General features: G+C 54.1%; 2 protein-coding genes and 1 non-coding gene across 3 annotated transcripts in view; all 3 read right to left on the reverse strand.

Annotated features, from left to right (window-relative positions):
* ARHGAP27 (Rho GTPase activating protein 27) overlaps positions 1 to 17,877 on the reverse strand; it is a 36,662-nt gene extending 18,785 nt beyond the window's left edge. The window contains exons 1-3 of the mRNA XM_068978484.1: positions 17,787 to 17,877; positions 16,711 to 16,843; positions 14,516 to 15,190 (exon numbers count right to left, since the gene is read on the reverse strand). Of these exons, the coding sequence (XP_068834585.1) occupies positions 14,516 to 15,172 (657 nt within the window). The 5' untranslated portion in view covers positions 15,173 to 15,190; positions 16,711 to 16,843; positions 17,787 to 17,877. The remainder of the gene's footprint in view (positions 1 to 14,515; positions 15,191 to 16,710; positions 16,844 to 17,786) is intronic.
* Positions 10,457 to 10,563, reverse strand: LOC138084836 (U6 spliceosomal RNA). Its single transcript, XR_011145244.1, has one exon. It is a non-coding gene; the product is annotated as a U6 spliceosomal RNA (small nuclear RNA).
* Positions 17,878 to 19,665: 1,788 nt separating the features above from the next.
* PLEKHM1 (pleckstrin homology and RUN domain containing M1) overlaps positions 19,666 to 25,026 on the reverse strand; it is a 53,720-nt gene continuing 48,359 nt past the window's right edge. Inside the window, exons 10-12 of the mRNA XM_068976953.1 lie at positions 23,459 to 23,522; positions 22,558 to 22,715; positions 19,666 to 21,811 (exon numbers count right to left, since the gene is read on the reverse strand). Of these exons, the coding sequence (XP_068833054.1) occupies positions 21,700 to 21,811; positions 22,558 to 22,715; positions 23,459 to 23,522 (334 nt within the window). The 3' untranslated portion in view covers positions 19,666 to 21,699. The remainder of the gene's footprint in view (positions 21,812 to 22,557; positions 22,716 to 23,458; positions 23,523 to 25,026) is intronic.

Below are 25,026 nucleotides of genomic sequence, written 5' to 3' on the forward strand. Positions count from 1 at the left end.
CAACAAACTCAAGGCCTCTCCAACTTGGGGGAAAAAAAAGTGTGCCCCTGGTGAAGGAGGAAACAGAACAGGCTCTATCTTGAAAGCAGGACTCCATCTTGGGCCCGACCGTGGACTTTGAGCCACACTCTCTACGGTGTGCCCAGTATCTATGGAAATGACATACCAAATGGAAAACCAGGTCCCCCGGAAGGAAGAGTCCCAGGTCTCTCCCTCGGCTAAAAGAATACCCTAATCATCTGTGTAACTGAACAGAATCACACATTCTATTATGTTTATTGGGGTATGACCACAAGCCTATTGGTAATTGTCCACTGTTAACTACCTAGGCTTAAGGCATATGAATCACAGGTTAACTTGGATTGTATCTTTCTTTTTCCTTTGTTTAGACTAGGTTCAGGGAATTTGGGGAGGTGGGTATGGGCACGTATGCTTAGGGTATATAAGGCTTTCACGAAAACGGGGTCCTTGGCTAAGAGGAGACTCGGCCTCGGGCCCGCCGGTGTAATAAAACTACACTATCTGCATTGTCCTTCTGAGTGAGTTTGTTTCCCAGAATGCGTGGCTACAACACTGGAACCAGCCCTCCCCTCCTTCTGTTCAGAGCCAACTTCTCAAAGGAGTCTGTTCACCTAGCATCTCGCCATCTGCTCTCTCAGACCTCCAGCCCCTCGCTCAGGTCTCCTACAACCTCAAGGGCAAGTTTGGTCCTGGTCTGGCCTGGCTCCTCTCCTAAGTAGTCTGTATCATCCTCTCACTCCTGGATGCCTCAGGCTACAGCCTCTTGCCCGTCTCCTGGGTGCTTGCTATCTCATCTCTGCTTCTCATCCGACTGTCCTGGGAAAGCTCAACCCACTTTATTGGGTTAACAACTTTCAACTGTATCTTCAGGTTGAGCAATCCAACTGCCCGGGGAAGTCCTTGAAAAGATACTGAAAAAAAGCCACTGAAAAGATACACAAACTGAGTTCATCTTCCTCCTTCTCCCCATCCCAGCATCACCTCTGGTGCTCAAGCAGAGCCCTAGAGTCACCGTTGATTCCTGCTTCTCTTGTCTCATCTGTCTCAGAGTCCTGGCGACCCTACTTATGGAAACCTTTCAGACTCACCAGTCCCCGGGTAACACCAGGGTTAGAGGAACATGGGAACATCACCACAGGAAGCCAACATTCAAATCTAAAACAGACATTCTGGGATGTCTCTGGTGGTCCAGTGGCTGGAACTTCGAATTCCCGATGCAGGGGGCCTGAGTTCGATCCCCGGTCAGGAAACTAGATTCCACGTGCCACAACTCAGAGTTCACATGCTGCAACTAAAGATTTCATGTGCTTCAACTAAATATTCCACAGGTCACAACTAAAAAAGGTCTCAAATGCGGCAAGGCAGATTGAAGATGCCACGCACCCACTACTGTTGGTGCAGCCAAATAAATAAATATTTTAAGAATAAATAAAACAGACATTCTACAGGACAACTGGTCTGGTCTCTTTGTGTCAGGGCAGAAGGAAAAGGAAGGGGTTGTCTAGGGAGAGTTCAACCAAATGCAATGAATGCATAGGATTGGATCCTGGTTTGAACGGGCTATAAGAGACTTGTCTTAGGATAATGGGGAAAATTTGACTATGGCCTGAATCTTAGACTATATTAAGGCATTAATGTAATGGTATCATGGTTACAGAGAAGAAGATCATTTTTAGGAGATGCATGCTGAAGTTTTCAAGTGAAGTGAAGTGAAAGTCGCTCAGTCATGTCCGACTCTTTGCGAGTCCATGGAATTCTCCAAGCCAGAATACTGGAGTTGGGTAGCCAATCCCTTCTCCAGGGGATTTTCCCAACCCAGGGATCGAACCCAGGTGTCCCTCATTGCAGGTGGATTCTTTACCAGCTGAGCCACAAGAGAAGCCCAAGAGTACTGGAGTGGGTAGCCTATCCCTTCTCCAGGGGATCTTCCCGACCCAGGAATCGAACCGTGGGCTCCTGCATTGCAGGAGGATTCTTTACCAACTGAGCTATCAGGGAAGTCCTGGTATCAGGTAAGTTTTCAAGGGTGAAATATAATGAAGCCTGGAATTTACAACTTTTATAATTTTATTCTTGGCAAAGAAGATAGAACAAACATGGAAAATAGTCATTGTTGAATCTAGGTAATAGGTATAATTATATTCATGTCAGTATTCTTTTTTACTTTTTCATATGATTGAAAAATTTCATAATAAAAGGCAAGGAAAAAACCTTCAAATTTCTTTTTTAACTCTTCTGCATCCTCAGTGTTACTACTCCGCAAGGTATTCATTATTTCTTATCTGAAAACAGACCAGCCCTTCCAGCTCCCCCCTACTCCCAACCTATCACAGACAAAGGAAGTTCTCTCCCTTTAAGATACAGTTCTGGGGCCAAGGATTCTGGGAATATGGCAGCTTAAACATGCCCTGCTTCTCTTCCCCTCTTAACTGCTACCCTCTACTGCCCAAACCAAGTAGGGGCTGGGGAAGATGAATGGGCAGGACCTGGCTGGCACAGGTGAGAGGCCCTGAGACAGGCTGGGACCTGGGAAATCCTGGGGCAAACTGTGCCTGGCATGGGACCCTGGAGTGAAGGCAAGATGAGCCTTGTCCAGACCCCTTGCTCCCAGGAGCTGATGGGGAGCCAAGTAGGTGGGCCAAGTAGCCTCTGTGCTTACTCTAGGGACCCCCACGAAGGGGGGCGTTCTAGCATCTCACCTCCAGTCCTGATGAGCAAAGATATATGACCAACATCACTCCTTTGATGGGGCTGGAGAGAGGTGGAACAAACAGAGCTACCCAACAGGCCATGCTATCAGACCCCAGCATGACTAGGACTCAGGACACACTAAAGACACCATCACAAATCATGGCGGGAAGAACTGGTCAGTAGTACAGGGGGATGGGGCAACTGGGTGACCATCCAGAAAAAAAAAAGATAGTTAAAGACGAGTCTATACCTTATTCTGTCCACTCAGACATACCCCCAAAGTATCTAAGATTCAGATGTTAAAAGTGAAGACATAACAATACTCAGGGAGGAAAATATGAGCAAAATTCTCTACTTAAAAAAAAAAAAAAGCCTTTCTAACAAAGGCTCTAAATCTAAACGCCATAAGATAAGTGGTTTATACACTTGGCTACACAAACTCATTTCAAGAAAACTTGAGTGGCGAAAAAGTATCATTAGCAAAGCCAAAAAATGAACTTTGACAAGGGAGTACAACTCATGTAATACACAAAGGGCTATTTTCCCCATAGAAGGACCACCTGGAAAAAAAAAAAAAAAAGACCAATAACTTAATATATAAGTGGGCCAAGGACAGAAACAGACCATTCACAGAAAAATAGAAACAAATAGTCCTCAGATACATAAAAAGATGCTCATTCTCACTGGAAAGAGAAATGCAAACTCAAGCTACCTTATAATGTATTTTAGGATCAGATTGGCAGAAAACAAAATTTTGATGACAGTTGGCAAGGTTGAGGGGAGACAGGTGTGTTCATTTGTGTTGGTGGGAGAGCAAATTGATATAAGCCCTGAATGCAGAAATTTGTTAACATCTAAAAAATGCCTACTGTTTACCCTTTGCCCCAGCAACTGTACTTTTGGGATTTCACTGCAGTTTATCTGTACAGGTTTAAAAGATTATTTATTATAATGTTGTTTTTAATAGCAAAAGATAGGACACAATCCAAGTGTCCATCAACAGTGGACTGGTTAAATTATTTATGCTACATCCCTACGATGGGAAAGCATGTAGCTATAAGGAAGGATACTTTCTATGTACAAGCTCCAAGGCACATGGTTAAATCAAAAAGGCGAAAAAATAAAAAACAAGATATCCTGCATACTATCTTTGTGTAAGACAGAAAATAATCAATATATTATACTAGTCTGTGTTTGCAGAAAGCAACTCTGAGAGAACAGAGAAAGAATTGGTTTAAGTGGTAACTTTTAAGCTGATAAAGAACAGGGCAAGGAAAATGATGTGTATGAGAATTATTGTTATATACTTTTTAATGCTTAGATTAAAAAAAAAACACGTAAGTATATAACCTAGTTTAAAAGAAAAAACCCATACCTTGAGGCTATTGGCAAGATAGAGGGCTGGAAAATATAATTACCATGTGAACAAGAAGAAGAAAAAACTCTCTGAGATTCAAGTAAGGCACAAAAGAAGAAGAAAAGGACTGCTTTAGAACTTTAAAATAAATATACTGTTGTACTACTAATTGGAGGAGAAGATAGTTACTCTTGATATTCAAATGTGTGACCTGGGAGATCAAGCAGAAAAAAGATCTCAAACCTCAGAGCAAAAGCACATAGAGATGGAAGTAAAGAGGGAGAAGATAAGAAACTGGGAGATTCAGCCAGGAGAGCCAACATGCAAAAGAAAAAGGAAAAGAAGCAAGAGTCACTTTAACAAGTAGATTTCCCTAAGCTGAAAAGCAGATCCGAGTCTACAGACTGGCAGGGCTCTGTGAGTTCCAGATGCGTCGCTGAGAAAAAGAATCCTCATCACACACACGCTCCAGAACACATTGGATTAGGAACTGGAGGGAAAAGCAGAAGCCACTAATGATGGGGAAAGTACCGAAGGACAAGAGATTAACAGAAGGAGAAAAAAGGGAATCAATAGCAACCTCATCGAAGGGGGAAAGAATGCCACAAGGTAAACCAATAAATGTGACATAAACCACTAGTAACAAAATCAAGGACAGTGTACCAACTGTTAAATGAAATGTGAACAGACTGAATTATCCCATTAAGAGACAGCTTGGGTGTAAAAAGCAGTGATATGATACACACAAGAAATATGCTTTTTTTTTAATAAAAAAATGATAATGGTTGAAAATAATAGTACACAGAGAGATACAAGCAAGTGAAAAGCTTAAACCTGAAATTCTACCTTTCTGTTATTAATATGGTCATGCTTCCTTTTTATTTCATTTTATTTTAACCCTTTCACTTGCTGGTATCTCTCTGTGTCCTTTATTTTCAACCATTATTATTATTACTATTATTTTAAAGAAGGCTGAGTGTTGAAGAATTGATGCTTCTGAACTGTGGTATTAGAGAAAACTCTTGAGAGAGGCAATGGCAATGGCAATGGCACCCCACTCCAGTACTCTTGCCTGGAGAATCCCAGGGACAGAGGAGCCTGGTGGGCTGCAGTCCATGGGGTCGCTAAGAGTCGGACCCCACTGAGCGACTTCACTTTCACTTTTCACTTTCACGCACTGGAGAAGGAAATAGTAACCCACTCCAGTGTTCTTGCCTAGAGAGTCCCAGGGACGGGGGAGCCTGGTGGGCTGCCGTCTATGGGCTCGCACAGAGTCGGACATGACTGAAGCGACTTTGCAGTTGAGAGTCCCTTGGACTGCAAGATCAAATCAGTCAATCCTAAAGGAAATCAATCCTGAATATTCATTGGAAGGACTGATGCTGAAGCTGAAGTTCAAATACTTTGGCCACCTGGTGCGAAGATCTGACTCATTAGAAAAGACCCTGATGCTGGGAAAGATTGAAGACAGGAGGAGAAGGGGATGACAGAGGATGAGATGTTTGGATGGCATCACCGACTTAGTGATGAGCAAGCTCTGGGAGATGGTGATGGACTGGCAAGACTGGTGCGCTGCAGTATATGGGGCTGCAAAGAGTCAGACACAGCTGAGCTACTGAGCAACAGGCACTAAGCAAGATAAAAAGGGATATAACATACTGATACAAAGGCACAGTTTGTGATGACAGGACAGTCAAAATCTGCATGCTCCCAATAGCATTATAGTTAAATAGAAAAAGTGAAAAACTATTACAAGTACGAGAAAAGGGCTTCTCTGGTGGTCCAGTGGTTAAGAATCCCCCTGCCAATGCAGGGGACATGGGTTTGATCCCTGGTCTGGGAAGATCCCACGTGCCGCGGAGCAACTAAGCCCACGCGCCATAACTACTGAGCCCACTCTCTATAGCCCATGCACCGCAAACAAGAGAAGCCCCCACTGTGGGAAGCCAGTGCACCACAATGAAGAGTAGCCTCCACTCATCACTAGAGAAAGCCTGTGCGCAGCAAGGAAGACCCAGTACAACCAAAAATAAAAATAAATGAATAAATAAATCTTTTTTTAAAAAAGTTCATGAAGCACTTTATAGAGAGAATCTGAGACGGAGATTTAATAAACCTCTATCAGAATCAGAACAAAAGAAGAAAAGAAGCATATAAAGAAACTGTATTTGAATAATCAATAAACTTGATTTGATACATATGGAACCTTACATCCCTTAAGTATACAAAAATATTTGTATAGAAAATATACAGGGACTTCCTTAGGTGGCCCATTGGTTAAGAATCCATCTGTCAATGCAGGGGACATAGGTTTGATCCCTGGTCCAGGAAGATCCCACAGGCAGTGAGCAACTAAGCCCGCAAGGCACGACTAGAGAGTTTGTGTGCCGCCAAGATCCTACAGGACGCAATGAAGATCTGATGCAACCAAAGAAACAAAGAAAATGTACAGGTTTTCTCTGTCTTTGAAAACTTAAAAAATTGTTTCCTAGGCCAGAAGGAAATCCATCACAAAAGTGGAGCTTTTACAAATCTAGAAAAAAGGAACACTTCCCTGGAAAAATAAAAAACTGCCAAAAATAAATTAAAAAATGACATGGCCAAAATTAGCGAACCAGTGGAAAACCTAAAAAGACTAATTACCATTGATGAGCAAAATTAATAAATAAAATCTGCCACTGACAAAGCACCAGGTCCAGAAGGTTTCTCAGGAGGCTGAATTGTAGATGCCGTTAGAGTTCACCTCTGAGATCACCTCCCTGGACAGTATTGTAGATTTCCCTCTCGCCTGAGAGATGTGGGATGGAGGCGGGTGTGCTCCTTGCACGTGTGCCCCATAGCACCCTGCATTGGAATTCACCACAGAATAGTGTAACTGTCATTTATTTGTCAGTCGCTCCTTCTGGAATGTAAGCTACCTTCAGGCAGGACCACCTCTGATTTTTCATTGTTTCCAGTGCCTGGTAGCATTACCTGCTTTTTACTGAATCAAGAGATGTGGAAGCGCAAAAGTGCATCATAAATGTCAGCATACACTGGGACAACCCTATGTCTGTAAAACTCCCCAACATGTAAGCCTAGGAAAGCAGAATGGATGGAGAGAAACCAAAACCCCGAATCATTAGATTTAAATCCCCCCCATTATCCAAATGTTTGTAATGGGGTTAAACTATCTTTATGGGCTTTCCTGGTGGCTCAGATGGTAAAGAATCTGCCTACAATGAGGGAGACCTGGGTTTTATCCCTGGGTGGGGAAGATCCCCTGAAGGGGGGTATGGCAACCCACCCCAGTATTCTTGCCTAGAGAAACTCCATGGACAGAGGAGCCTGGTGGGCTATAGTCCATGGAGTCACAAAGAGTCGGACACGACTGAGCAACTAAACACACTCACACAAACTATCTTTATAGGGGGAACGTGCGTGCTCCCTTGCTTCAGTCGTGTCTGACTCTGCAGTCCCACGGACTGTAGCCCTCCAGGGTCCTCTGTCCATGGGATTCTCCAGGCAGAATGGGAAGGGAAAGTGAAAGTCACTCAACGCGTGTGACTCTTTGTGACCCCATGGACTATAGAGTCCATGGCATTCTCCAGGCCAGAATACTGGAGTGGGCAGCCTTTCCCTTCTCCAGGGGATCTTCCCCACCCAGGGGTTGAATCCATGTCTGCTATGGCTGCAGGTGGATTCTTTACGCTGAGCCACCGGGGAAGCCATCATCGGGGAAACAGTAATTTGCAAATTCAGACCAGGCAACGATCCTCCAGTTGCATAATGAGGAAGGAAGATGGCTGGCAGGATTGGAGGCAGGCCCCTCTCGGGCCCAAGTGCCTGCAGCCTCTAGGACAGACGTGAAGCCTAGGCACATGCCCCTGACCTGCTCCCCTTCATGCTCGCTGCGGACCTCCAGGCAGGGGAAGGAGAGATGCAGGGCGGCGGCATGGAGCCCAGAGCTGGGGCTGGACAGAGGGCCCTGCAGGCCTCACCTTACCAAGGCAGCAGCTCTGGAAATCCCCCAACACCACAATCTTTCCTCAGTTTGGAAACAGAGTCTCTGAATTTGAGCAAGCACCCCTCCCCGGGGCCCAGCCCTAGCAGCCCCATTTCACTGGACACCAAGCAACATCAAGTGTCCCCTCACTGCTCCACCTAGTGAAAGTGTTAGTCGCTCAGTCTTGTCCGACTCTTTGCGACCCCATGTGCCGTAGCTCACCAGGCTCCTCTGTCCATGGAATTCTCTAGGCAAGAATACTGGAGTAGCCATTCCCTTCTCCAGGGGATCTTCCCAACCCAGGGAATGAATCCCGGTCTCCAGCACTGCAGGCAGATTCTTTACCATCTGAGCCATCAGGGAAGCCCCACCTAGATCCAGCTCCAAATCGCCCCAACACTCTGCCATGGAACAGTGACTGTGTTCTGATCATCGGGTACCCCGTCATGATCATGGGCTTTCCTGTGCCCAGGACGTGACACTGACCGGCCATGAGGGCTGGCATTTGGTACCACTGCCCATCGTCTCCCACTATAGGATCGACAGCTCCAGGAAGAACAGAGCAAATAGAAATAGGGCGAAGCAAGCTGCGGAGCTCAGGGAGGAAGTGGGGAGGCTGGTGGGCTTGCCAGGGGATTGTCTCAGGAAGCCTGGGGGCTGAAGCGAGCCAGGTGAGACCCAGGCTGGGGGTGGGGGTAGGGGTGGGGGGACCACTCAGTGACAGTAGCCTGCAGGGCTGGAGGCTGTGCCTTTCTACCTTGGGAACAGTGGGCAGGGAGGGCTCTCAGCGGCCAGCAATGTGGGTAAGCATGGGAGGGGGCGTCCCCTAGGACATACTCTTTCAGAAACCAGGTCATAGGCTGGGCAGTGGGGCCCTCGGGTCAGCTTGGGGCTGCAGGTGAGTCACGGGGAGGGTGAGTTCAGGCCAGGTGTAAAGAAACCAGCTGGGCCACTCTAGGAGAGCTATCCTAACTGGGCAGTGGGGAGAGCTGTTAGAAGGGAGGGCGGACAAGCGGACACGTGAGTCCCTCTACTTGGCCTCCGCTCTTCTGTTCTGACCACCCCCTCCTTTACAGAAGCCCCCCTCCCGCCAGCTGGTCCCAAAGGGGGATCCCGCTGGGTCTGCCCAAGGCCAGTTCCCTCATCTCGGTCACAGCTCCCTGGGGCTGCCCTTGGAGTCTGTCCCACGGAGTGCGGGGCCGGGATCCAGAGGGGAGGGCAGGGCCCGTGGCAGCAGGGGTCACCAGGTGGGTTCTCTTCTGGGGTGGGCTGACGGAATGATCGGGAGGGGACGCAGAAGGGTGTGGGAAAACCGCGGGCATGCCCCTCCTCTCCCAGGGTCCCGACTCCAGGGCACATTTCCTGGTCACTCACCGGTCTGGCGAGGAGGAGGAAGGAGCGCCCGGGGGCTCCTAGCCGTCTGGAAGCTGCTCAGGTGCAGTGCCTCCTGGGCCGTTTGCCTAAGACACTGCGGACGCTGTGACCCCTTCCTCCCAGTGGCCAATGCCCGGCGGCAGGGGCGGGCTCCAGTCCAGGTGGCCGGCCCGGCCCTTCCCACCTCTGAGTTGTTCTAGGGCGCGGTGGTGACCACACCCTGAAGTCCCCGGGGCCGAACGGCCCCTGGGCCAGGGGTGGGCCCTGCAGTCTCTGGGGAGGAGTCACAGAGGCCCCTTCCTCACGCGGCTTCCCTGGGTTCCCAGACTGCCTCCTGGCAGCATGTGGCGGGTGGGGGCGGGGAGGAGCGGGAGAGTCCTGCACTTTCCTCCCCGCCACCTCTCCCTCCTCGGAAGGGGTGCTTCTACCTCTCTCCGGTTATTATTGTTTAGTTACCGATTGTGTCCGACCCCATGGACTGCAGCCCGCCAGGCTCCTCTGTCCATGGGATTTCCCAGGCAAGAACACTGGAGCAGGTTGCCATTTCCTTCTCCAGGGAATCCTCCTGGACCAGGAATTGAACGTGTCTCCTGCATTGGCAGGTGGGTCCCTTATCACTGAGCCACCAGGGAAGGCCCTCTACCCTCTCCTGGGACATCTCATTCTCCCACCTCACCATCAGGCGCAGAGAATTCCTGCCTCCTCTCTGCCCCAGTGCCCATGACACGGCTGGGCACATACCGGGCACTCTGAAAGGTGAATACCTGTTTGCCTTGGGCTTGTACTGTCCTTGCTGAGGGGAACGGGGCGGCCAGGCCTGAAAGCCGCCTGGCTGAGACTCAGCCTGGGAGTCAGCGTGGGCTTTGGGGCCTGGAGGAATGCATCTGGTCTTGACACCGCCTGCTCCTGGCTGTGTGACCTTTGGTCAGCCTCTAAACCTCTTTGAAACTCTGTCTGTACTCTGGGCAAGTGTGGGGTGTGCCCAGGCCTGCCTTCCGAGCCACTGGGAATATGAGTTGTTGTTTTTTAAAAATATGGAACACTTCACGAACTTCTGTGTCATCCTTGCTCAGGGGCCATGCTAATCCCCTCCGTATTGTTCCAATTTGGATTTACGTGCTGCCAAAGTGAGCAATGGGAGGGTGAGAGCTCACAGGATGGGTGAGAGCTCGTGGAACTGTCAGCCCCTTTGAGACAGGGGCTGTTGCGTCTTCCCAGGCTGTGCGTCCCAGTGGCCAACCCACAGCACGCGCTTACTACGTGCTAGCCTAGCTGGGTGACTGGTGAAATGCCCCATGTGGTAGAGGCTTCTCGCTTCTAGGGGCGCCAGTGCCTGCCTCTGCCGATCATCCTGCCCTCCTCACCACCCTCTCCCCTTGCCCGATGGTCCACCTATTGGACACTGTCCCCACCTGCTCTGATGACCCCACGTCACCTCCACCCACACAGCCCTCCCCCTCCTCCGCTCCCCCTCCTCCCCTCCCCCTCCTCCTCCCTCTCCCCCTTCTCCTCCCCCCTTGCTCCCAGCCTCTGCTCCTCACTTCTTCCTCCTGGCATGGAATCTCTTCAACTACCTCCTCGCCATCCTCTGCCTCCCTGTCTTCCTGCCCCTCTCAGGAGATTCTGGGGAGCCCCCACCCAAGATTTACACCCACATCTGGCCACACAGGGTCTCCCCTCTCTGCCTAGCTTCTGAGAATTGTCTACGCTCTGCACCTGTGTCCTCAGCCTTCATTCCTCTGACTCTTTGCTTTCTGCCTTCAGCAACCCCTGGACCAGCTCCTGATAAGGTAGCCACTGACCTTCTGGTGGCCGCTTCCGATAAAGCCCAGTGACCTTTATCTCACTTTCTCTTTTCTTCTGGACGCTCCTTGGCTTTTGGACCAGTGCTCTGCTGCTTTCCCTTCTTGTTCCCTGACCTTTCCTCTTTCGCTCCTCTCTCCTCCCTCTATCACCCAAACGCTGTAGCCCCAGGGCTGTCTCGAATGCAGTGGCCCCAGGACTGTCTCAGGCGCTCTTGTCCACCCCCATCACTCCACTATCGCACGCCGAGGGCCTCCTCCTGGGCAGCAGTCCTAGCTGTCCCGGACTGGAGCCAGGCACGGACAGAGTGGGCATCGCCTCTTTCCTCCACCACCTCCTCCCCAGTATCCAGGCCGCAAACAGCACCACTGCCAGTGCCAGAAGGCACGCTGGGAGGCGAGCTCCTCCTGATATCCTCCTCACCCCCTCAGCCCATTGGCCACCAGGTCCCACCCAGCCTACCTCCCAAATCTCCCGCCACCACTGCGTGCCTGGGAGACCGCGAAGGTCCTCATCATTCTCCAAGGCCCAGCTGCAGGGGTCTTCCCTCAATCCCCTTCCCCTCTCTGCTGAGAGCCTTCCAACAGCTGCACAATAAAGCCCAAATTCCTGCCGAGAGCCCATGAGTCCCTGCTCAGCAAGACACCATCCACTCCCGACCCCACACTCTCATCCCTGAGCCCCACCTGTAAGGTCCCAAAGGTGCCACACCTTCTTGCACCTCGCCTCTGCCCACGCATCTCAGCACCTCGAGTAGCTCCATCACAGACGGCCTGTGCCCCACACTGAAGATCTGTTCCCTCCTGCCAGTCTCCCAAGCCAGACAGTGAGCCCCCCAGAGCTGGAGCCGTGCCTCAGTCGCCTTTAGATCCAAAGGCTCACCTGGTGCTTGGCAGGTGTTCCATCAATTCACACTTAGTGAATGGAGGGGGAAAGGTGGGAACTTTCTCCTCCAAGGAGATTACAGGCAGGCTCACGTTTCAGGAAACTCCTTCTCTAAGCGCTGCGGAACAGAGAGCAGGGTGGGACCTCCTTCCCAGGAAGGAACCAACTCCCCTCCTCTGGAGTTTGTCCTGGATGGAGTGTCAAGGGAGGCTGACAGCTGACACTCAAATAAAACATGGCCACAGGGAGCGTGGCCTTATTCCCATTACTCAAGGGAGGAAACAGGACCAGAGATGCTAAGTGACTTGTTGAGGTCACACAGTGAATTAGGGCCAGAGCTGCGAATGAGCAGAGAATCTCGGTGGAAACCCAGGTCTCCGGCAGACACCTCAGTTCCTCCCTGTACAAGCCCTACCCCCTACGCTGATCATCTATGTCCACCTACTCCTAACACACCACTGCAGCTGCAGAAGCTGGAGGCTCGAGGCGGAGACGCTGGCTGCTGGGATTTTTCTTTGAGCTCAGGAGGCACTGGGGTCTGGGCGGGAGGTCTTCTCCCACTGTGGTCCTGGGCTCTGCTGTGATGCCCCTTGGGCAGACTTGCAGAGCCTGGGTTCATGGTTAAGGGAGCTGCCTCTCCTTGTCCCTCCTCAGCACATTCCTTAAGGCTCTGGCCCAGGCTCGATGCCAGGAGCTGGGGTTCAGAGAGCAAGGCCAGTCCCCCACCTCCAGAAGGGAGTGCACCTCCAACAGCCAAACAGACATTCCCACCATCACAAGGACAAAGAGTGTGGAGAGGCGCGAGAGCCTGCCGAAGAAACGGAGCGGCGCCGAGGGCAAGGAGAGCAGGCGTGCAGCCATTCCAGAGAAGATGGAATAGATAGATGGTGGGCTGGCAGAGGCGCTTGACGGAAGGGTTTGGCTCCATCACCCTCCACCTCCCCAGCTCTCTCCTCTCAGGGTCCTCGATCTCTTTCCTTGCCCGCCGCACGTTGTTCTCCATTGTGGCCACCAGAGGGCGGGTTGCCCCTTGCAAAAACTAGCGAAGGTGGAGCGGGCCCTCAGCCAGTCTTGGCAGACCGCCTACTACGTGTCAAGCACTTCCACGCTTCACCTCTTTTAAGGCTCTCAACAACTCGAATCCTTTGCTATTGTTCTGCGTGTATACAGGAGGGCGGGGGTAGTGAAGTGACTCGTTTAGCAGCTGGCAGGTGATCCAGCAGAGTCAAATTCGAGTCTCTATAGCCTCAAATCCTGAACACTGCGCCATAAGAAGACCAGGAGTGAGGACCCGGGGCCTCGCAGAAGGGGACGGTGCGTCCTTCCTCTGGGCATCCCAGACTCAGTCTCCGCACGTGGCAGGCATCAATATTTATCATAATCATATTGGGTCCAAAAAAGGAAATCAGAGACTCACAAGTTTCAGGAGTCATCTCTCCACCGTTCCCTAGCCTCTTGGTCTAAACGCAAACTGAGACTCTGAGTGAGGAAGTGGATTGCCCATAATTACACAGCCGCAGCAGATGTCAGAAGGGGGCCTGTGCACCAACTCCCCGCCCCACACACACATCTTTCCCGGAAAAGTCCCTAAACTTGAAGAAGTCCGGGCCAGCAAAGTATTCTGAGGTTGTAAGAGTTTTTAAAACGTGCCCCTATTTTTAAAATAATATTTAAATATTATTTCAGAAATCCCCAAATTTACATAACCAGGAGGCAAAAAGAACATCCTCACTATAACTGGACTTATTTCTGAAACAAACCCATCGAAATTAAAAAAAAAAAAAGGAACTAAAATGTTGGAACCAGCCAAAAAAAGGAAGCAGACCCCTGACTTTCACATCCATTATCTCCTCCGAAGCCCAAGCTCATGTGAGAAACGCGAGGCAGGTAGAGCCGGCGGCGGCACTCCGCCACCATCCCTTATTTCATTCCAGATGTGTTTTGGAATGGTTTGGATTTTAGAAAGGTAACGGGCCCGCACCTGCTACAGGGGGCATAACGCTCCCAGCAAGGCTTGGGCGGCACCGTATCGGGTTTACTTGAACTTCTACAGCAAAACTTGAATATTCACACTAAATGGGGTATACTAAGGCTGCCCACGGCCGCACATCGGCTCAAGTTAAATTCTGCCATTAACTGAGTTACAGAAGCCCTTTGAGCTCCAGGGAGCTTTGGCATTTGGGAACGGCAGATAAGAAATCTTGAGTGCGCCTATACCCCTCTGGTTTCGTGGTTGAGCAAAGTCAGGCTCGGCGTGAGCGTGTTGGTCAAAGCCGGCAGACACTGCTGCTCCGTCGAGCCGGGACTTAAGGCTCAGGGGGTCTCCCAGCGTCAGGGGTCTTGGAGCGGGGGAGTAACCCCCGCCCCGGTCTCCCCGCTCCCGACTCCCAGTGGCGTACCTGCTCCGCCCGCTGCTCCGTCGAGGGGCCGCGCACGTCCTGGATGGCCTCGTAGACGTTCTCGGAGCCGCTGCGCGCCAGGGGCCGCGGGCACACCCATGAGCCGGCCACGCTGCAGGCCTTGAAGCCGCCTCCGCTCCCGAGGAGGCCGGCAGGGGGCGCGGCGGTGCGGGCCAGGTCGTCCAAGGACTGCGCGGGCCGCACGGGCGCCGCGGGCCGCGTGTACAGGCAGGCGGGCGAGCCAGGCGCCAGGCTTCGACGCTGGGTGGCCGCGCCCGGTCGAGCTCGGCCGCACAGGGAGCCCGCGCGGCCCCGGGGCTCGGCGGGGCCGCCGTCGGGTGCGGCGGGCGTCGACGCACTCACGAAGCGGTAATCATAGGCGAGCGGTTCGGGAGCTGCGGGGCCCTGGAGGGGCGCGGGCGGCGGCGGGGCGGGCGCGGGGTGGCCGAGGGCCGGCAGCTCGCGCACGTACTGCGCCGGCAGGTAGAAGGGGCGGCCGCCCGGCTCGCTCCGCACGTGCCACCAGTGCTCGGTGCTGCGGCGCAGCAGTCGGTAGCGCTCGTTGGGCTGGATGGCGACGCGGCGCCCGTCCTTGCCCGTGTACTCGAAGGGATGCTCCACCAGCACGTACACGTCCCCCTCGACGTCCGCCGCCATCGCCGCCGCCGCGTGTCCCTGTGGGCGACGAGAAGGAGGGGCGCGGAGGTCAGGGCCGCCGAGAGGGCCGCGCTCCACACAGGGGAGCCCGAAGACTTCGAGTCCCGAAGCTACAATCGTGTACGTTCGGGCCTCGGTTTTCCTATCTCTAAAACGCGGGGCTTGGATGAAATAATCTCTACGGTTTTAATTCTTACACGCAGCGATGGAATTAAGACAGCCCTTTCATTCTGCGGCCTGGAGTATAAAATTCTATCCCTCGGTGGGGAGATGGTGGCTAACAACGGTCCGGCTTTAAAGCCAGGGAAGCTTTAAGGCTGGTTGGTGGGGACTGCCCGCGATAACCTGGTAGGCTGCAGTTCATGAGGTCGCAAAGAGTCGGACACGACTGAGCGACTTCACTTTCACTTTTCACTTTCATGCATTGGAGAAGGAAATGGCAACCCACTCCAGTGGTCCTGCCTGGAGAATCCCAGGGATGGAGCTTGGTGGGCTGCCGTCTATGGGGTCGCACAGAGTCAGACACAACTGAAGTGACTTAGCAGCAGCAGCCCGCGATAAAGTTGACATCACGTGTGTATAAAAATTGACTGGGCCTCGGTTTCCGCATTTGTAAAGTGGGAAAAATAGCCTATACCTCCATTCTGCCCTGTCCCAACACTTCCAGGAGCCCTCAGGGAATCGCGTCCTTGGCAGCTCCTATCACCCCAGCCACCCACCCCGGCGCGTGCGCCTCAGGCCCGACCGAGGGGGACAGAGTTGGGGTGCAGGTTCTGGGAGCGGCCCCTGCTTCGCTCTACTCTGGGAGTGTCCCTGCCCTGCTTAGTCCAAGGGCCTTGGCATAAGGGGCTGCGACTGCCAAGGCCGGGGAAACCGGTTCTCTTGGTTTCTCTTTCTTCTCCAGCAGCTTAGCCACAGACGTGACCCCGGAGCCCCGCCCGCCCAGACCGACCAGCACCGCCCCCTGCGCTCCGGCTCCCACCTCCACGTCCAGAGAGAGAGGCTTGGCCCTTGCGGCCTGCCCCCTGCCCTGCGGTCTCTATATTGCCCCATGAGAGTGGCCCCTAGAGAATGCACTCTTTGATAGTGACTGTCCGTGCGGTGTACCCAAGGGGCCCCCAAAGTTATCCCGGAGTGAGCACCACAACCCACTCTCCCTCCTGCAGGCTCATCCCGGCCCCAGGTGTGTCGGGGGAGCGGCGTCACAGCCCAACTGGAAGCCCGTCTGTGAGGCTGGTGCCTCCAAGCCTTTACATCGGCCACACCGACTGCCCCACGACGGTGACCTGCGACCCGCAGGTGCAGGTGGGAGCTCGGCCTCTGAGTCTGAGGGATCCAAGGCACAGCGTCTGGCCGCGGGGCGCCTAGCGCTCCTTCTCTACTTTCTCAAACTTTCCTCGACGGGGAAGGAGTGTAAACAGCCACTGAGCACACTGCGCCCTGGACGCGGGTCCGTGAGCTGACTGGAGCTAAGCCAACCAAGCTTAAGGAGGACACCCTTCTCTCCACCTTCCCCGGACCCCCTGCCTCTCACTTACGTCGGCAGGGCGGGCCTCGAGGAGCCCATGGGCGGGCTGGGTGGAGCCGGCGGATGGATGCAGGTTAGGGCCCTGCCATCTCCTTGGGCGGGGCTTCAGACGGCTTGGCTGGAGAGACTTCAGGGAGCTGGAGCTGGCAAGGAGAGCAAAGAAGGTGAGGGACGCTTGGAAGGACCGCCTTCAATTCCCGAAGCGGCGGTGTCTGGGAGGGGCGAGGCGGAGCCTGAAGAAATCCGCCTGGGCCGGTGGGGCCTTGGAGGCGGGACCTGAGCAGGAGAAGGCCTGAGGGAGGGGCAGGGCCAGGGCCAGGGAGGGCTGCGGCCGAAGGGGCACGGAAGGTACACGAGTGGAGCCAAGGGAGGGTAGGGTCCGGCCCCTGCCGCACCCCACCCCCACGCTCGGGATAGGCTCCAAGAGGCTCTGCGTCCCGCGGACGCGATGCTTCAGGACTGCTCGACCCCGCTTGCCGTCTAGCTGGAGCGTCCCCAGTCCTAGCAAGGCTATTTGCATCCTGAACCACCCGGATTGCAGGCACTGCCGCTCCGGTCCCATCCTCGTCCTCCCCAGGCCCTTTCTGAACTCAGCTCGGCCAGGCCTGGAAAAACTTGGAGCGGGGTTCCCGCTGCAGAGACGCTCCCCGGAGCGCTGGGTCACTGGCTGGGTGGGGAGGGGACCCGGTCTTCGTCTCCTTCCCCGATCCTAGGGGGAGCGAAGAGGAGAGGGATCGTGGGAGCGGGGAGGGTCCTTGGAGCGAGAGGACCGACCCTTCACCAGGAGGTGCCCTAGCGTCCACGGCTTGGGAGACAGACAAGAGTCACAGCGGCGCCCACGCCTGAGTCGGCGCAGGGGGCCTGCACCTGGGCCCCTCCTGTCCCAGGACGGCGGGCAGCCCTTCGCCTCCCACCTCCTCCCGAGCGAGGGCAAGATCCGTCCCGAGCCGCGCTCCTCCCAGGACCGCTCAGCTCCGGCTCCTGAGCGGTGCGCGAAGGGTGCTTGGTGCTGCCGGGTGAGGACCCCGCCACCTGCAGTCCCCCTCCCCACCCCAGATCAGCACCCCCGCCCAGTCCGCCCAGCACCTCGGTGTCCGCTCGCTGGCCTCGCCTCCACTTGTCCTGGTAGGCGCGCGGGGGGCTCGGCGTCCGGTGCTCCCTCCACCGCCCGGCTCCCGCGCTGCCCTGTTTCCTGTTCAACAATATAGCGAGGGAGGCACCGGCGGAGAGCACCCGGCAGAACTTCCTCCCGGGGCTGGGGCTGCGGCTGCGAGAGACAATCCCCGGTGTCCTGGCTTCCTGTCCTCTCTGGGACGGGCCAGCGCCCGAGGAGCGCAGACGCCACCCCCTTCCCCTGCACCTCCCGGGGATCCTGGGCCACACCTGGCTGTCTCCTGGAGGAAGGCAGCAGAGCCTGGACGGTGGGATGAGCGGGGAGGAAGGCGGGTCAGGTTTCCCCTCCACTGCTGCTCTACTCCACCCCCTTTCCCCTACCTCCTGGCCTTGATCCTTGTGGGGGAGGAGCCCCCCTAACCCCCAGCCAATCCGTCAAAGCTCAGAACAACCTCCTGGGGTTGAACTCAAGATGCTCACCTTATCTCTGCATCTCAGTTTGCTTTCCTGTAAACTGGGGACAGTAACACCCACTTCATAGGATTGTTGTTGGTGTTCAGTCACTAAGTTGTGACTCTCTGTGACCCCATAGACTGCAGCAGGTCAGGCTAACGTATTGTTACCATCACATTGTAAGAACACACATCTGATGAGTTATTATTATCACTAATTTTATTACGAGATGAGCCCTCCTCTTGGGTTGAATTGGGGTCTCCAAACCCCCCATCCGCTATCCTCCTTTAGGGCAGGAGGGGGAAGGGAAAAACAAGTATTCTCAGAAACACCTTGCTAAGGATGGATGACTGAGTCCAAAGGCAGCACATTGGCCGTGTGCTCTTCTGGGTCCCGCCTCTTCACACCAGGTCCCTCAAGGCTCCTCCGAGCCCACCACCTGCGGCCCCCAAGTGAAGCTGGGGCTCACGAAATGGGCAGAGGGCGCTTCCTCAAAGGCCCGAAAGGCTGCTTCAAGGACAGGAAATTGCAGACATGAATCTTTCAGTCCCAAGTTCCTGCACCTTGATTTCCCTGGGAATTAGCCTGTTTCCTTCTCCTGTCTTTACAAGGGCAGCAGTGGGCTTCCTCCTGCAGGCCCTCCCCGCCCCCCAGACTTCTGCCGGAACTTCAGAGGAAAGCTGGCCGCCAAGGCCAGGTGGGAGCCCTGAAACCATGAGCCCTGAATCCGGCCCTGCTCACAAGCCTTTCCTTCCTGAGCTTCTTCTCTCACCTTGGATGACCAGTGTGAATGGTTTCACACGTTCCAGGGTCAGGGGTCTGTGCTTTGACATTTAAGGAACAGGAAAGAAGCCATCACAGTGGGATTCCAGGCGTTAGCTTCAGTTACATAAGTGTATGTGAATAAACCTCCCCAAAGGCCCTGAAATCCTACCCCATGGCAGGGGAAGGGCTGACTCGGAGGAGAGGCAAGGAGGGCGGGCAGACTGAAGAATTACTTTTACTATTCTCCATGCTCACTCCTGGCACACAAGCCTCCTGCTTGCAAATGTTTACCTATTTACCCGCCCCGCCCCGCCCCGCCCCCCCCCGCCCCCCCACCCCCCCGCCCCCCCACCCCCCCGCCCCCCCACCCCCCCGCCCTGCCCCCCCCGCCCCCCACCCCCCACCCCCCCCCCCCCCCCGCCATGCCGTTTACCTATAACCAACCCCCTCCAGCCCTCCCCTATGCCCAGGGACTGACTGAGAAGAGAACAGTGGAGGCTATCAGACAGTATCTGAGGGCCTGTGGTCTCCCCCAGTCAGTGGAAGCTTTCAGATTCAGAAACCAGACCACAGGTTAGAAACAGCAGGTCTTTACTGCAAAATCACTCAAAAGTCACATGGCCGCAGTTCCTTCGGTACATGGCAAAGCACTTCTCAGGGCCAGGGCCCTGCACTAGAAACAGTTTATTGCATAAAACGAAATTTTAAAAATAGTGTGGGCACTACTGAGGTTCATATCAGCTTTCCACTGGAGGTGAAGAGGGTGAATCAACTCATCTGAAAGCATCAGCAGCTTTTTGGTGGTGGGAGGGAGGCAGTCAGCTTTAATGCTACTGGTCTCGGAGAAGGTGGGGAGTGTGGTGTGCCAGGCCCCGCTGAACCAAAGTGGGCTTCTCCAGGGCCTCATTCCCACTGCCACCTAGGGATCTCCTGGGATACAGAATACACTCACAGGGCTGGGCTTAGGCAGTGCTGCCCACCCCAGGACCACCAAATATGGCTCTGATCCGGCTGTGTTTCTGGTGGAGCATTAATGCTGGCTGGGGGTGCGGGTGGGGCTAAGGATCCACTTTCTGGTTTAGGAGGCTTTGGTACGCTGAGCACAGGTGTGCACTACCTTCTGTGATGGGGACAAAGAAGCTGTGTGACAGCCCCTTTCCTGACCCGCCCACCACCTCCTCCATTCTATTGCACAATTTATCCAGCTCCACAGGGCTGGGCAGGTGACTCAGCAGCCGAATCACCCCAAGGGAGAGGTGGGAGTGGGTTCGTCTTTTGACAGTGAAGGTGGCTATCTACCTGAGGCCTCCTATCTCAGCTGAGCACAGACAAGATGGTCAGGGGGGTCCCAGGGCTGAGGGGGGCCTGCTGGGTCCAGGAGAAATGGGGGGGAGGCAACAGAGAAATCATGCCCCCCCAAAGCCCCAGGGTCTAAATATCGCTTTGAAAACAATTTCAGGCTCCACCTGAAGACCCCTTCCAAAGGCAGTCATGCTCCAATGAAATGTTCCAATCTCTTGGCAGCGGCCCTCCTGGGCTAGTCCAGCAAAACTTTGTGAACTCATGGCTTCATAAACTGGCTGAGCATCCTTCCACAGGTGGCTTCTCCTGCGTGTCTCTGTGCATCTCTGCAGCAGGGCTGGCACTCTTCGTGGAAGGATGGTGGGGGGCAGTGTGGACCCAGCCTACCTCAGTCCCCACAGGTCCGTCAGGCAGGGGTGCGTTCCTGAAATGCGTCTGCAGCAACCCCCTGCCCATCTGGCTGCCAGTCGGGGGTAGGAGTGAGGAGGGCAGAGGGCTGAGGGTTGGGCTAGATGACAACCCTTCCCTGGACCAAGGAAGGCTCAAAGTGCTGACAGTGCTGGTTCCGAGTCATAGCCCTCCTCCTTCGGGACCAAGATCCCAGGCTATAGGAGAGCTGCAGGAGGGATGGGGGGTGGGTTCTGACACAGAGAAATTGAAGGGCTTTTCAGGTGGAGGGGGGACCAGGGAGCAGATGGGGGTGGAGGAGGGGAAAGGACGTGGTCCTCAGGACTGAGCCTGCCTGGCCCACGGCAGTTTGGCACGTTGTACAGGAGCTGTCAGCAGCAAGCGCCCAGTGAGGGCAAAGGAAAGGCACCCGCCAGCTGGTGGGCTCTGTCCTGGGTCCACCCAGCCACCACCCACCTCCAGGCTGGGCCTGAGCGGTTTCTACACATGTGCTCAGGGTGAGAATGCCTGGATTTCTTGGGTGACTTGTGGAGGGTCAAGAATAAAAAAATATTTTCTGTCGAAATATGAAGGGAAAAAAACCCACCATAAAAAAACTAGACCTTTTAATCAGGAATGTGGAATTGAAAATGCTCCCCAAATCTTGTTTCCACAGTGTTGAACAGCCCTCATGGGGATGGGGTGTCAGTGAGGGGAGCTGGGCTGATTAGTGCAAAGGCCCCCTCCTCCCACACCGTCAGACATGGGGCACCTGCTGGTGTCCGTGCCTCCTGGAGCAGATGGATAGGGGGCAGGAGGTGTCATCAGGGGCTCCCGGGGCTCCCTCTTGTAGGCCAGTGCTCTGGTCTCATCTGAGTGTCTTCCTGGCTCTGTGACACCTTGAGAGTGTGGCCAGGCTGGTGGCCAACCCAGCTGGGATGGTTGAGCCCCGGGTCCCGGGTGGGGACAAGAGGTGGGATTAGGTGAGACTGCTCTGCTCCTGGTATTTGCGCCGGCGGGCACAGCGGGGGCAGCCCTTCTTGACCACGGCCTGGCAGGTCTGGTGGAAGACGGTCTTGCATTCGCCGCACCTGGGAGAAAGCCGCAAGCACTGCTGGGACCTCGAGCCTCCAGGGCTCGAGGCTGGTCAGTGCTCCTGACCAGACCCGGCCACGCAAGGCACGGGGCACTGCCTCTCCATCCTGGGACAAAAGGTTCCCGCCGCAGTGCTGATCTCTAAGCCCCACGATGCACACCAATGCCCTCTATTCTATTTCCCTTCTTATAAATACTGCTGAGACTCCCTGATTCCTTGCCTGTGTTCCAAATACTCTACGGCTTAAAAAACTCAGCCCCAGGTCTGTTCTGGGGGGTCGAGTTTGGGTCTGGGGACACCTACTGAAAATGAACGGGTACTTCCACCGGCTCAGTTTTTCACTCCCACATGGGTTGGAGTGGGAGTTTGGTGGAGGCCTCCTTCTATTTAGAGGCTTCTGATAATGAGCGACGACTGGGGACAATCGTTACGGGGCAGAGGCAGTGGGGGGTACTGCCCACCAGGTGCCCACTTTGTGCCCGGCCTTGTGCCAGCACTCCAGGCCAGTAACTCACCCAGCCCCTCCTCCACCTGTTTGCAGAGGACAAAAGTGAGGTGCTCCCCACGCAACTCAAAGGTGCAGCAGCTACCTCTTCCCTAGGAAGACGGGCGGCTCGGGGGAGGCAGGGAGTCCCGTGAGGGCTCGGCTGGTCCCCCTTGCAGTGGCACCTGGGACTTGCCCCCCACCCAGCCCCTGGGTGGGGGTGGTGGGGCAGGCTGGCAGGCATGGTGTCTGCATACCTGACTGTGGTGTCAAACTCAAAGGGAAAGATGATGTCATGGTGGTGGCAGATCTGGCAAATGAAGCCGCGCTGGGTGCACAGGTCACAGTGGTAGACGTGCTGGGAGGCAAACTCGATCAGGGCCTTGAGGAAGCCTTCATACACCCCGTCCGCGATCTGTGGAGGGCAAGCGCCGGCCGCCAAGGCCTTCTGAGAGGCCGTGCCAAGCCCGAGGCCGTCTGCAAAACGTGGCCTGCTGCTCCTCCTGGCACCCTGCCTGGAGCACTCCTACCCCAAGAGGAGTTTCCTTCCACTTGGGCAAGAAAACCTCCCCGAGAGAGGCCGAGCCATGCAGGCGTGCAGTCCCTGTGCGCAGAATCCACTGTCCCCTCCCTCGAGGAAAGGGGAAAGGAATGTCCCAAACCCTCACCCTCCCTATGCCCTCGCAGCCTGGAAGGCGGCTGAGCCCTGTGATCCCGGGCTTCGCTGTGGTGCCTGCCTGTCCCAGCCTGCCAAGGGCTCAGTCACTGCCCCAGGAAGTGTGGATGGCCGGACAGCCATTCTGAGCTGCTGAAAGGCTGAAGATGGGATGGCTTGCCTCAGTAAACTGCAGGCAGCAGCCCTTGCCCCAACATCTCCCTTCCTGATTTCTCCAGGAGTAAGTTTCTAGGAATTAGGTTCCTCTGGGCTTCCCTGGTGACTCAGACGGTAAAGAATCTGCTTGCAATATAGGAAAGTCGGGTCCTATCCCTGTGTCGGGAAGATCCCCTGGAGAAGGGAATGGCAACCCACTCTAGTATTCTTGCCTGGACTCTTTGCAACCCCATGGACAGAGAGCCTGGGAGGCTACAGTCCATAGGGTCACAAAGAGTCGGACATGACTGAGTGACTAACACACACCTCAGGGATGGCATTCTCACCTGCTGGAGGTCGGCGACACTGTACTTGTGAGGCGACTCCAAGAGATAATTCCTGTGGTTGAGCCTTCAAAGAAAAGACAAGAGGCTCCTCAGAAGGAATCTGGGCCCACCTGTGTTTGCTTTCATTCCCTCAGCGCCGCTAACCAAGGAGAAACAGCTCCAGCCTGGGCTCGGGTCCTGGACTTCCAGGTGCCCAGCTGTCAGGACCTTGGGCAAGTTCCTTAACCTCTCTGAACCTCAGGTTTCCTCACCTGAGCAAGAGAGCTCTTTTCGGGATTAAATAATTTATTAAAAGCATTTGGCACAGTGCCTTGTACACAGTAAATGAATAATTATTAACCATAGTTGATAGCATTGTATTGCATAATTGAAATTTAAGAGCAGAACTCAAATGTTCTCTCTCTCTCATACACACACTATACAGGTAGCTCAGATGGTACAGAATCTGCCTGCAATGCAGGAGATGCAAATTCAATCCCTGGGTCGGGAAGAACCCTGGGCGGACGAAATGGCAACCCACTCCAGTATTCCTGCCTGGAGAACTCCATGGGCAGAGGAGTCTGGCGGGTTATAGTCCTTAAGGACACAAAGAGTTGGGCACGACTGAGTGACTAACACTTTAACTTTTCATATATACATATAATACATATAAAATATGTGAGGATGATGAATGTGTGAATTAATAAGATGGGAGGAACTCTTTCACAGAATAATCATATATCAAATCATCACAAAAATACTATAAATATCTTACAATTTTGTAGATTATACTCAATGAAGTTGAAAAAAATTTTTAAGATATTTTAAAAAGTCTATTAAAAAAATAATGATGAGGAGGATGATGAAAGCTAACGCTTGGAGCCAGGAACTGGACTAAAGGCTTGATATATATTAATTCATTTAATTCTCACAAGAATCCTGTGAGGTTGACGCTATTATAACCCTCATTTTGAGAAGAGGAAACAGAGGCACAGAGAAGTTAAAGAACTTGCCTGTGGCCACACAGCTAGTAAGAGGCACAGCTGGAGTCTGAAAGCAGTAGTCTGGCCCCAGAGCCTGCATCCTTATCTCCCAGGTGAATGCCTAGAGGCTGTTATTAACAGCTGTTGTCATTACTGCCACCATCATGTACCAGGGACAGTGCTGGGGACAGAAATGCACCGGACGTGGCCTCTGCCTTCCTGCTGTAGCCCCTGGTCTAGATTAGGGACAGACGCTTAAGCATCTGGTTTTGGCGCTCTGGGAGAGGAGCTGAGGTGTCCTGAGTGCACAGATCCCATTTCAGAGGTGGGGGTGGGGGGCAGAGGACGAGGGCTCAGCTGCCACCAGCCTGGCTCTAGTTTCCACCTCACCGATGGCAGGGATCCCAAGGGTTACATCCTGAGAGATGGACAGGAAACAGCTGCAAAAAATCCCTGCCTGGCCTTGCTGTGTCTGTGTGGTAGTGGGGGTGGGGGGAGAATTCCCCAGTCCGAGGATGCGCGGGAGCCTGCCCCAGGGTGCTCCAGACATCTGGAGGCAGGAAGGTGCCCGGCCCCGCGGCATCTGGAGTGGGTGCTTGACTGTGC

Source organism: Capricornis sumatraensis, chromosome 8 (assembly GCF_032405125.1).
Source record: "Capricornis sumatraensis isolate serow.1 chromosome 8, serow.2, whole genome shotgun sequence".
Lineage (NCBI taxonomy): Eukaryota > Metazoa > Chordata > Mammalia > Artiodactyla > Bovidae > Capricornis > Capricornis sumatraensis.